At 38.9% G+C, this 12,715-nt stretch overlaps 1 protein-coding gene across 4 annotated transcripts in view; it reads right to left on the bottom strand.

The window, feature by feature from the left end:
* Positions 1–12,715, bottom strand: part of MTUS1 (microtubule associated scaffold protein 1) — a 122,249-nt gene that overhangs the window by 48,658 nt on the left and 60,876 nt on the right. The window contains exon 1 of one of the 4 annotated variants that reach the window (XM_071556390.1): positions 2,490–2,922. The exons of the other annotated variants lie outside the window; for them this stretch is intronic. Coding sequence (XP_071412491.1) covers positions 2,490–2,610 — 121 coding nt within the window. The 5' untranslated portion in view covers positions 2,611–2,922. Of the gene's footprint in view, positions 1–2,489; positions 2,923–12,715 lie in introns of those variants that run through there. 4 annotated transcript variants of the gene reach the window in all.

Here is a 12,715-nt window from a genome sequence, read left to right as displayed (position 1 = left end):
TGTTCAGCCATTCTCCATACTGTGAAGAAACTGCATCAAGCTTCTGCAAAATATCCTCAAGTCAGAATGAAAACCCAAGAGCAAGTTCCATCCTCTTCCTCCCAACAGTGCTCACATTCTAACTTCACTGTTTTCACTGCACTGTCAGCTGGGACGCGGCAACAGAAGAATCCAACTTGACCTGCGCTCAAGATTAGTCTCAAACTCTACATTTCAATAATTCCCTTAAGTATCCCAAGGATGCTCTACAGTCATACAAGATAGTTAGTCTATGCTATGATCAAAGGGAGCAAAGAATGAAATCCATGGTAATGTTTATTTAAAGTGCTATCTACATCAAATCCGTAACTCCACGTTGCTTACATAACACGCATACTCATGTTCCTACATGGACCCTGAAGTTCCTTTTTGCAATTACTCCTTCCCTTATTTATTGACACAGTCCCTAGCCACATGTCATTTTAATCCAATTAAAACACTACAAGAAAAGATACTCATACGTGTGCTGCAAAACCAAATATGGCTCCTCCTGGCATTTAACAAAAAAAAAATTAAGTTTTTATGCTTGTGATATACACTGTCATTGCCCTATGTGCTTGCTACTGCTGAGTTTTATGAAGCTGAAATAATCACTAACAAGCTTCAATGCATTCCGCTGTTTTGAAAATCATAGTATTATCTATACATACTTGCATTCTTCATTACAGAACATGACCTGGTTTTCAGATGCCCTACTTTTTTGGTATATTCAGCTCTAGCTAACCAAAGCTCTGTATGTCAGATTTTTTGCTAACACGGTGACTTCGTACAAGACACAGAGACAAAAAAAGGAGATTAGGGAAAGCAGGCAAACACCTCTCCAACCTTTCAATGCCACACCATTAGCCTGTACATACTGCACATAGAGAAAACACACAGAAGGTCTCTTCAACACTTCTCATTTAATGAAGTGCTGCTTAACTAGAACACAGGGCTAGCAATCTGGTTTACATGTTGTATTTCAGAGGCATCCTGCAGATAGGTTTTGCTTTCACATCCACTCAAATGAAATAAACAACAAATTAGTTTTTAAAATTGTAAAATTTCCTTGATACGTGCATTGATACTTATTTTTATTTTTCAAAATTACATGAAATTCAGTAGCAGTTAATGAACATTTGGAAGACTGAACATTATCTCCCCTTTGCCTACTATCTTAGGATCTTTAACCCTGGAATATGTGTTTTGTAGATATTTCACATTGTTAGCAACATAAGTATGTATACAAAGATATCCTTTACATTAGAATTTTTTAGCATCAAGGTATTTCAATACTAGTTTAAAGCCATGTAAGTAACCTGCAAACATAGCTTGTATTATGTTTGGATAGTTGGCCTGTATTATGTTCATAAACAAATTTATCATCTAGGAGGAACTCAGAAGCTGGATTTACTTTGGCAAGGGTAAGTAATGACAAGGCAAACGATTTAAGCTGCTATGTGAAAAGCCAGGACAATAAGGAAAGTTGACTGGTGGCACGGAACTCCAAAAAAATAAGGGCAGAGGGAGTGGTATTCAAGTGAGAAAGGAAATCTCTAAGAGGAAGAGCTTCGGCAAAACTACTTTATGTAGCTGCTTGCTCCCCTCTAAGTAAAATGCAAGAAAATTACAAATAGTGCAGTGGACAAAAATACTTATGTAACATGCAAGCTGCCATCAGTTTCTCTAGATGTCATATATCTCAGCTCAAACGAACGAACAACTGCCATCCGCCACCAAAAATGACACACATATCTCCTGGAACAAAGCTCAGCTTCCATAATCTCAATTTATTTGCTTTGCCTGCCACTGAAGATTAAAATCAGGTCAGATGCAGCTGAGAATTTAGAGAATTTTTTCTGTTTGTTTGTTGTGTTTTGTACATGCATGTGTGTGAATTAAACACCCACACACTTGCACTGTACATCTCAAAGCTTTGTACCTTTTAGGTTTGCATCAACACAAATGGGTACAAAAGTTTGCCTGTGCCATGACATGTATGATGGCAGATGTCTACAGAGAAGTATTCAAGTATTTCCCACAGACAGAAAGCCACATCGTGACAGCCTGTATTCATTCTGCTTCCCTCCCTGTTTCCCTCTTGCATCCAATCAAGATATAGAAAAGACTGTGCTCCCAGCAGATAACCATTAAAATGATTAGATAAATATTTAATAGCACAGACTTCCTGATACTATTTTTGGAACTGTGCAAGGAAAGAACAAATTCCAATTTGCATGTCATAAACAGAATAACCATTTTCCAAACAAGCAGCTCAGCGTGGGTGCATACACACACACACACACACACACAGAATATGCAACCACTTTGCTTAAAAGTCAGACTTCTGTATGAAATTCAAAAACTTTCATGCCCAGTACAGCTCTTATTTGCTAAAAATAAGCTGCTGTTGAAGGAACAAGATATTCCCTCAATGCATCCTCTAATCATCGTATTAAAAGTACACAAACCTGTATGAAATATAACAGTGCTTTTCCTGTAGCCAGAAGGTAGACGAATGTTTCGGAGCAACCCCTTTGCTGTCAGCCTTATGCGCATGTTGGATAAGGAAAATTTCGGGGACCATAACATGTCTTCAGTGCAATTGGAAGATAAATAAGCAAGAAATAGCCTCCATGTACTGTCACATACTCTGTTTTTAAATCACTACTGGCAGAAATGAGCAATTCTTGCTAAAGAAAACAGGCTTGAAGAAATAGTCAAGTCTCCATTCCTTTGCTCTTATTCCTTATGCACAGACGAGCAAAACATCAGTAAAAGCAGAAATCCACAGCACAAATGCTGCTGGCAGCTTCTCCTCACCAGATGTTGTGAAAACAAAGCTTGTCTTCAGAATAAAACCGACTTAGTGACTTGGAAAACCAATAGCCTCTGAACTGCATCACAGTGTTGATGCTCAATCTGCTATGGGACTCTGGGCTGGGAGCTAGAAAAGAAGAAATGGGAGGAGAAGGAGGATGAGGAGGCAGGAGGAGGAAGTGGGTGGTCTCACCAGCCACATATATAATCCAGCAATGTCACAGTCCGTATAATTTTTGTTTGAAGACTGTAAGGAACATTATTTGAATATTCCTGAAGGCATATTTCAGCTCTGCACAGTGAAAGGATTTTTGGAGAGCATTTTTAAAATAGTTTCTTTCAATCAAACTTTATGTCAACATTTAAAGTCTTAACAAATCCACAAACACAGCTATTCTCTAGGAACAATTCAGTATTTGAGAGCTGCTTAAGAGAAATTCTGTTTAGCTTGGCAGCTTAACACTGCAGATGCTTCCATTTATCAGCAGAGGAGCAAGGAATCAGGCACTAATTCATATTAAAACAGCTCTCTGCCAGCTGGGTTTTGAAGGCACCCAAACACTAAGGCAAATAAGCAGTGCCGCAGGAATTCCCATAGCATAGATGCTGTTTCTATATTTAATTAGCCCTCATATAAAATGTCTCTTTCCATATTTAATTAGCCCTCATATAAAATGTCTCTTCTCACTATTTAATGAGCTCAAAATTTTTGTGTATACTTTGGTGAAGTTCACGGCCATTAGCAAAAATAAAATTAAATTTAGAAATAGAAAATGGAGGACTAACTGTTTTATGATTAAAAAATGTGTTATTTTCAAGGTATGACCATGACTATACACACACGCACTGGTCGCCTTCCTGTGCAAAAAGAAATATTTTGCTACTTTGTCTGAGGTCAGTAGCTGCCTTACTAGGCAGTCACAGGAGTGGGGACTAACCAAGTATCTCTCAGCGAATACAGATGAAAACACAGTGACAGCTGCTACTTTACGGTTGCTTGACGAGCTGCTGTCCATAGACTTTGTATCTTTCTAGAGACAACAAAATTAGGTACTTTTCAATTGCTTCTACACTTCTACCATTTCACCAAACCACAGCTAATGTTCTGAAGCATCTATCCCTTTGGCAGTTTTTCCAGTTCCAGAAACAATTAACCCAGCTTGTTCTGAAGCAGGTATAAAAGCCAAATCAAACATAATCACACTGACAGGTCTCATCCCAGTGGTGCCTTACCTGTCCTCTCTTTACTGAAAAACTATTTTTTCTATTTTAATAGCATGTCTTACTTGCTCAAAATACATAAGGTTTTAAATTCACGAGTGTTTATTTAGCAGCCAGCTAGAACTAAAAATAGTATGTTGTTGCTGTATCCGGGTATCTCCAACATCACACAGAGGCCAGCCCAGCAGCGGCAACGAAGCAGTTCATTGTATGTAGAGCAAAAGGAGCTCCAGCCCAGCACTGAGACAGACCTATCAAGCCAACTTTCACAGCACACTGTGTGACAATAACACTGAAAGCTTTCAAATTATGTATGAAAACATTTATTTCCCAGCACAGTGATGTACCACCAACTCTGAAGTACTACAATACATCTTCAGTCCACACAAACCCATTCAAATTAAGTACAACGACAGTAAATTAGGGGTTTTTTGTTTGGTTCCCAGGGCAGCCTCTGCACACCGCAGGGCATGCATGTCATTACCTTGTCTATTCCTTCTAGTCTGAAGACCATTGACAGCTTTGGCACTAGCAATGTGTGTTCAAATATCTTTCCAACAGCCTTCAGTTCCAGACTCTTTCCTAATCCAATACTATTACCAAAGACATCACCTTCTTTCTGGCCTGCAAGATGATGATGCTTGGAAACCACACCAAGCAGTAAACCAGAAGGCTTGTTAAGCACGCTATGGCAGCCTTGTGAATTCACGATAGTTCATTAGCCTGTCTCATCAAATATTAGATCATTATTGTCAAGTCCTTTCATAATTAAGGCATTTTGAGACCTTGACCGGGCCTATAGCAAGGTTTTAAACACTATTAAACACCCAGCCACATGAGATTTTACTCTTTTGCCTGGGGACCCAGAAGAACTCCCTCTTATTTCCCTCCTGCTGCCACATCTCTCCAAGAGAGGAACTGCTCCATGTAGTCAATATTCTCTCACCATCTCAATTTGATGCTCTCACAAAAGTGGGTCAAGTTAAAAAATCCCAGAACACCACAAACCAACACCAAAACACCTATACCCAAAAAACCAATCTGCCACCTCTCCCCATTCTTGCAGTAGTGCCTAGGAGAAATGTAAAGAACATCTCATTAGCTTGTAAAACCAAAGAACCTGAAACACCCCACTGAAACCTAACTTCCTTCATAGGAATTGGAGCTAGAATAAAGAATCTCTAGAAGGCAAACATGATCTAACAAATCAGTTTGGAAATTGATGAAAGAATGAATCACCAGGCAAAACATGAGCAGAGAGAAGCTCAATATGGACATCAAAATTCTTGTAGCAAAGACCAAAACTCCTCTTACACAGATACACAAATGATACTTTTACTGCCTCTCCTTTCCACTCTTTCTTTGGGTGGAAATAGGCCATGAAGAAACATATACATCATCATACTAGTTGTAAAAAACCTTCTGACAAAAATGCCTTTCCAGCCTCTAGAGCTGAAATTCTGTTAAACCCCATAAACCTGTAATGAGTCTGCATTAGGTAGAAGCAGACCTGACAGCACCAATGAAAAGCAATGGATGCACGTCAGTTTCATCTAGTACCCAACGCTCAGCGAGCTCTGACATCAGTCACCAAGAGGACTGCCCATCCCCATCTGAAGAGCGAGCTCCCAGGAGAGACTTAACTTGCAGAGAGGTTCCCTCAATGTAGTCTTTCCAGAGCTCAGAGTCACACCCCGGTACACTCCACACCACCGAGGCTGTGCATCTGCTAGCATTATTTCCTTGGCTCAGGAAAGCAGCACCTTCCGCTCTGTGTCTGTACTCCCACGACAGCCACCTAGTGCCTGGTGCTGGCATGGTACAAAGCCAGGGCTAATCCTTGGGATCTTAACACAGCATGCCAGAACATCCACTATCTACATTTCACACATAACACGAGGATCACAGAGAGGTCGTTTTCTGTCTTGACACTGGATAAGGGTGATGGAAAACAGCACCAGAAAACAGCAGAATAAATTAGGAAGTGATAATACAGAAGACAAAAGGATGGATATATTTTATTTACTAGCACCTTACTGCTGCCTTCCCTCAGACTCCAAGGGCAGAATTGGTGATCACCGTGGACAAAGGGGCTCTATCCTGTTACGATCACACAATTGAGTCTGGGTTGCTAAATGCATCAGTACCTGATGACACCATCAGACTGACAGGGGAGGTAGACCTATTTTAACCCCATCAGATTTAGCATATCTGCCACTCCCTGAGAATATTAGTAACATGACAAAAAAAGGAGCAAGTGCACTGGCATCTGCAGACTCCTCAATTCAGTCTCATGAGGCCAAGTCCAGAGTGTCTCCATGTGTTTCTGTTGTCCCTGTCCCCATTTCCACATCCAACAATCACTAAAAATGCCATTGGAACACAAATAAGTGTCTCATGAATAGAAGTCTAAATCAGAGACTAGTTCTTTAGATCCAAGAAGCCCATGTAACGGACACCTGGCTCCATGTCACAAGACAGCAAGAGCAGCAAGGAGCAGATGGATTTTACTGGCACGTTTTACATCAGAACAACTGAGAGGTGATTGTTTATGCAAAGAGACACAAGAAGCAGGAACCTACTAAGAGCCACAGGGTCATCTGTGTCCTCATTTTTATTTCTGGAAAATGACTGGCCTCACTCCACTTTTCCTGTGATCACCTTGCTTTAGCCAGTGCTCCAGTCTGAAAAACTAACCCTCCTGTAGGCAACAGGACCTGCTGCCACAACAAATACAAACTGCAGCTTTGAGACTAATTTTAAGCTCAAATCCTCCCCTCAAGAAAAAAGCAAGCCTCTTCTTTCTGAAAGCATGAACCAAAATCCTAAATAATTTAGGGTTTTTTCTAGTACACAGAAGCTTTTAATCATTATAAATTCAGCACTCTGTCAAACTGAAGCTGATCTGCAGTAGATTCCCAGGCAAATAGATAGAGGAATCAAGCTCATCCATGTCTCCCTCGTGCAACAGTAGTATTTGCATTGATTGTATTCCCTCAGAATTGAGAACAGTCACAGAACACTGCAAGAATAATTTAATTTTTAACTTCTGAAGCATGTCTCTTCCATTTGTTGAAAAATAAAAACAAACAAACCCTGCCTCCTCCCTCCACCCCCCAAACCCCAGTCAAAGCAGATGACTTCAGAGTTTAGTGTGGCATTTTCTGAACATCAGCACATGCCATTTCACTTCGAAGACTTCTGGAGCATAGCAGTTCTCACTCAAGAAATTAAATCCTTAGACCAAGCTGTTGTATAATACTTTATCTAGAAACAGTGGGAAAATCTGGTGAAGAAAGTAACAGCTATTGTCTTTCAAAGATTATTTCAGGCTTATAGATATTCCCTTAACTATTAAAAATCATTTTATGTCCCTGGGGGCTGATAGCCCTGACAAGCTCTTGATGGGTTACAAAACATCTCAGCCCTGGAGGGGTGCTCCCAGAAACCACTGTCAGAGGACAAAGAAACCCCAGTGGCTTTCCGAGAGTGCTCAAGCCAGACTGATAAGATTAATAAAGGATGGAGTGTTGTGCATCTTCTGGGAACACAGGGAGCCACCCCTTAGGCCTATGTCATCTATCTACACCCCAAAAATAATTATTGACCACAGTCACTCAAACTACCTAAGAAGTATAAAAAGAGATTGGACACAAGTGAAAAATGGGGGAGAGAAGTCCATCCCCATTGTGGGGCAAGCCAGTGAGCTGCTCCATTCTCCTCTCATCTCCTTCAGACAATGTAGGGGTGAGAAACCATGTACTCTGTTTTCCTATACCTTGTCACTTATACCTTAAAACTTATATTATCTTACAATGCCTATTACCTTATATACTTTACCTTTTACTCCTATACCTTATACCCTTATAATACCTTATACCCTATGGATTACCATCTTTCACTTTTACCCTATAGCTACTTTATTTCATAGACACCTTGTTTACTAATTGTACTTTGCTACTGAATTTACCTTGCCTCACACTGGGTATCCTTACATACCATACACTTTTTAATAGATTAACATCTTTTGCATTTACCTCAAAGAAACCTTATTTACTAATTATACTCTGCTACAACTCACCAGGTACATATATGTTACTTTTTATTCCTTGTTTTGCTTTGTTACACTCCACTTAAAGGTGTGGAGTCCCTTATCTTAGTTCCTTTAAAATGTGTGTTAGTGGGAAGTGGCTATATTCTTATTCTTTGTGTTAACTAGTATTTCTAGTCTTGGTGAATTGGTCTGTTTGGGGGGGGGGAGGTTGTTTGAGTCTGTATGGCTGCTTGAAGTCTGTATTGGTGCTTAGGTTGCTGTGCTGCTTTGTTTAAGAGTGCTTATAGTTTTGGATTTTTGCTATTAGTTAAGTGCTGCCCTTCAGATTAAATGTTATTACCGACAACATGACCCATATAGTAATTGTCACATACTTGTATTAATGTTTTTTCAGGAGCTGCTACAGAGAAGGTTCTTTCTTGCTATTTAGTGGGGTCTCCTATCAGCGTATCCTTCCCAACAGTAAATCTGTCCAGCATTGTCTCTTTAAGTGAGACGCAGACAGACTGATTTGGGTTTTACAAGGTTTTGATGTTCTGGGGACACTTATAGCTAATAACTTTATATTAATACTGGTGGGACAAAAAATCTTTGTATTTCTTCCCCTCCTTTTCACGTGACAGTCCCCAATGAACACAGTTATTTATACAGAAAAAGCAAAATGAATACCTGCATTAATAGCTGGTTCACATGCAATAGCTACACTACTTAGTAGCTTTGCTGTCTGTTTATAAGAGCATTAGCCTGAAGGTATTCTAAGGCTAGATCATGAGACAATTAAGTCATTCAAATAGTCCTCATAGTTCACATGGGTGAAAAAAGATGTAAAAGTCAGACTATAGTTGGCTTTTTACTACAGCTAGAAAGGCAACAAAATGGTCCAAAACACAGTACAATATCTGCAAAAAGAGGTTTAAGCCTGATTTCATTGTTGCTTTTCAAGGGATAAAGGGAAAATACTCATTTACATTGCTCAACTCCTAGAATTTCCAATGCGTAAAATATTAACTACATTAAATAATACAGAATCTAATCTTGTTCCTGCATCACCCCAAAGAGTTTACAAAATGGTTCCAAGTTTTTCTGCAGGATTTCCTGGCTTTTCACTTGGAGATAGAGGCAGAGACAGAAAAGCTGACAAACCCAACTTACAAATGCTGAAGTTCTTAACAGGGGAGACTTGAGAAACCAGTCTCAACACAACTACACTGAAATTCCCTGTGAGAGCTAGTCAGAAATGCTGCTTCTGCAACGTGGAAATCCTGGACCTCTTGGCTGCCAGGGTACATATGTTCACATATACATCAAGACCTTTTCAAGTCTCCAAGTACCAAGAACACCACTTGCACAGCCTCTTCTGCAACTTGCAAAAACTTTTGCAAGAAATACACCCCACCTACCCACTCAGTAGCAGACCCCAAAAGACCTCCTGATCAGATACAAAAGGAGAAATAGACCACTAGTAAGTCACTTGACCAGATATCCCTCATCAGCGTGGTAATTTGCCACCATGTTGAAGACTACAGATGATTAGTCAGATAAAAGAATTCACTGAAGACCTACATATTTGGCATTTCTAATGATGTTCATCAGGTCTCAGAACAGTCTTCTCAATTTTTAGAGAAAGTTTACATTTTTTGACATAGTATCATGTATCATTTTAAAACATTAGGCTTTTTTTGTTGCTGTTAAAGCACAAGTAGAGTGTGATGTATGTTAATGCCTTGTTTTCCAGACATAGAAAATGCAAGTATTTTGAGGGTAACCTATCCCAGATTCCACAATGTAAGAACTGTGTCCTCTGAGTTTCAACAGGGATGACTGAGGCCATGAAAGAAAGGGGCGTAAAATGAACATTGAAGTATGCCTCCAACTTTTGTTTGAACCAGAGTAATTTGTTAGTAAAAAAAAATCCTATCCCAGTGTAAGAGTTTGAGTGAGAAGCTGTTCCAAGATACAGCTTCATGGCCTGTTATATCTTATTTTTTCATTTGAGCTTGATCAGCAGGATCAGCACAACTACTCACTTTTGCAATAAGCCCCCTGACTGAATTTATTGCCTCTTCTAGTGTTATATTTTCTCACAAATGACTGAACTAAAACAAAAAGCCTTTTTTTACGAGAGTAAGAGAACAGAATCCCATGACAGAGCATATAGCATTTCTTGATAAAGCTTCTTTGGTTTTCATGGCTTCCACAGGCTTTAGTAACCGATTCCACTTTGCATAATCCGTCAGAGTATGACAAGATGTGACATAAATCACACTGTTCATATTTAATAACACTTTACACGTGTATCCAGCAGCTGTCCTAGCTGTCCTGATAAGAGTCATGTGACACACACGTAAGTGTAACTCGTTATCCATAATAGACCACAGATCCCTTTCAGGGTCATGGAACAACAGGATAAGCCCTCCAAGAAATATTTACATGCTCTATTCCCAAAATGATTGCCTTACCTTTGGAACTGCCAAACAGGATATTTGCTTTTGCTTGGCTTACATAGTTTCAGAGTTTACTGTACTGTAACTTATCTTTGATGCTCAGTCAACAGAGACATGAGACGTGAATACCCACTGCATACACACAAACTGCACTGTAACATACTGCACAGGTGTGAGACGTAGGCCACTTTTTCTACAGGGAGGTCTGAAGATATAAAGGAAACAGTACCAATTTTTACTCATTTTTAGGACCAGTTTTGCATCTAGTTCAAAACTCCATCTCACCAGAGGCAATATTTTTATTCATATTTATATTAAGACATTACAGTAAGTGCACATGAACAGTCTTACTTGCAGTTGGCAAGTTAAAAAGTATAATAAAATGTATTATTCCCAAGAAGTTAAATTTGCCTTAGCTTTAAAGCCAGTACTGAAGAAATACACCACACAGAACTTGTAGAAGTTATTTGATGTTCTAAACATCATCCATCAAAAATACAGGATTCACAAAAAGAAGTCTTGTGAATGTTTTAATGGAATGTTTTAAAGGAATGGCTGAAAATATGCAAGTCTATGCACACTAACAGTATGTTATGGCTTGCTTCCTCAGGCAAATTCTGGCTTTGTATCACTGCTGTAAATGAACGGAAAATGGAGAAAGTCCAGCAACAGTCAGAATAGACACCACATCCAGAAAAGCTTGATATTTTTTCATTCTTAAAGTAATATGAAGAGCAATGTGAACAACTGAGCTAGATAATTAATCCATATATTGTAATCAATTACCAGAGTCCTGCTGCAAGAAATTAGTTCCAGGCACAGGGGCAAGAAACAGAAGTGTGGTTGGAACTCCTCACTGGGTAAGGCTAAAAGCTGTAGACTTAACTATGGCATTGAAATAAAAGAACAAAAGCTTTATACTAGCTGCAATCACTAGAACAAAGCTTCACTATACTATCAAATCCATAAAAAAAGGAAAAAAAAAGACAGTGGGCCTCATTCTATATGGTACTGGCTGGCATTATTTCAGTTCATTTAAAAAAGATCATTTGTCTTCTTAAAATGTAAGACATTGTACTGCAGAACATCCAAGAACATCCAATATTTTTATTTTGTAAGAACTATCTGCAACTGTGAGGATGGAAAAAAATAATCTTTCTTAAAAATACAAAATACCCCATCAGAAATCTCTGCATTCATAAATGGTATATTATATTAATGCTCTGTTTAAGCTGGAAATTTGTTAACTTCACAGTCTAACATGTCCAGTTTTGGAAGCTCAGTACAGGAAACAGTTCAGGTTTATTAAGACAAACACTGAAATACAGCCATGCTACTGGCAAAAGCAAGATGCTAAAGAACATTTACTAAAGAATCACTGAATATTACCCCCAATTTGGAGCTTATGGCTGCGTTTTTAATGCATCAATCCAGCACTTCAAAGCCATGTAGCTAAATGTTTTATTAGGTTGGAAAAGATGAATCACAAGCAAAATTCTCTTAAACTAGGAAAAAGGGGAGGAAGCACTACTTTTCAACATGGCAAATAGAATGTGACACACTAAATTTAGGGGAAAATAAAGTTACATTTTGAGACTACTGTAAGCAAATGTAAGAGGAATTTACTTTTTTAATTTCTTATACAAAGACGTATTTTGTTGCTCATTGTGATTTTCCTCAGTTGAGCTGACCAAGACATTATGTTGCTAGCTAAATCATCCTCTCCATGCTTATACAGCAGACTACATTTGAGCTCCTGAAACTTAGTGTCAGGCTTTACCTAAACTAACATTAGTTCAGCCAAGTATCAATGAAAGCAACAAACAGAAAAAGCACTTTGTGAGAAGTCTTACACTTGACATATGACAGAAGCCCTGACTCTTAACAGAAGATATCAAATTACCATGATTATTATGTAGATATTTGGCATTCAAGAGAGTGAAAGACAAAAGCATTAAACTCAAGTTATGACTACAGGAAATTAAAAACATACTGCCACAGCACCAGAATTACAGGTCAGAACTGAACTGGCCCAGTAATTCCAGGATCAAATTTACAACATCTGCTTGGTCACAGCACTTCTTTCAGAAAGGCATCTGCTATTCACTCAGGGGACAGAGGACTTTCCAGTGATCTTCAGTATCCTTCAAATAGGGCT

The sequence above is a fragment of the Pithys albifrons genome, chromosome 5 (assembly GCF_047495875.1).
Source record: "Pithys albifrons albifrons isolate INPA30051 chromosome 5, PitAlb_v1, whole genome shotgun sequence".
Taxonomy (NCBI): Eukaryota; Metazoa; Chordata; class Aves; order Passeriformes; family Thamnophilidae; genus Pithys; species Pithys albifrons.
This window is presented reverse-complemented; position numbering and strand designations above follow the sequence as displayed.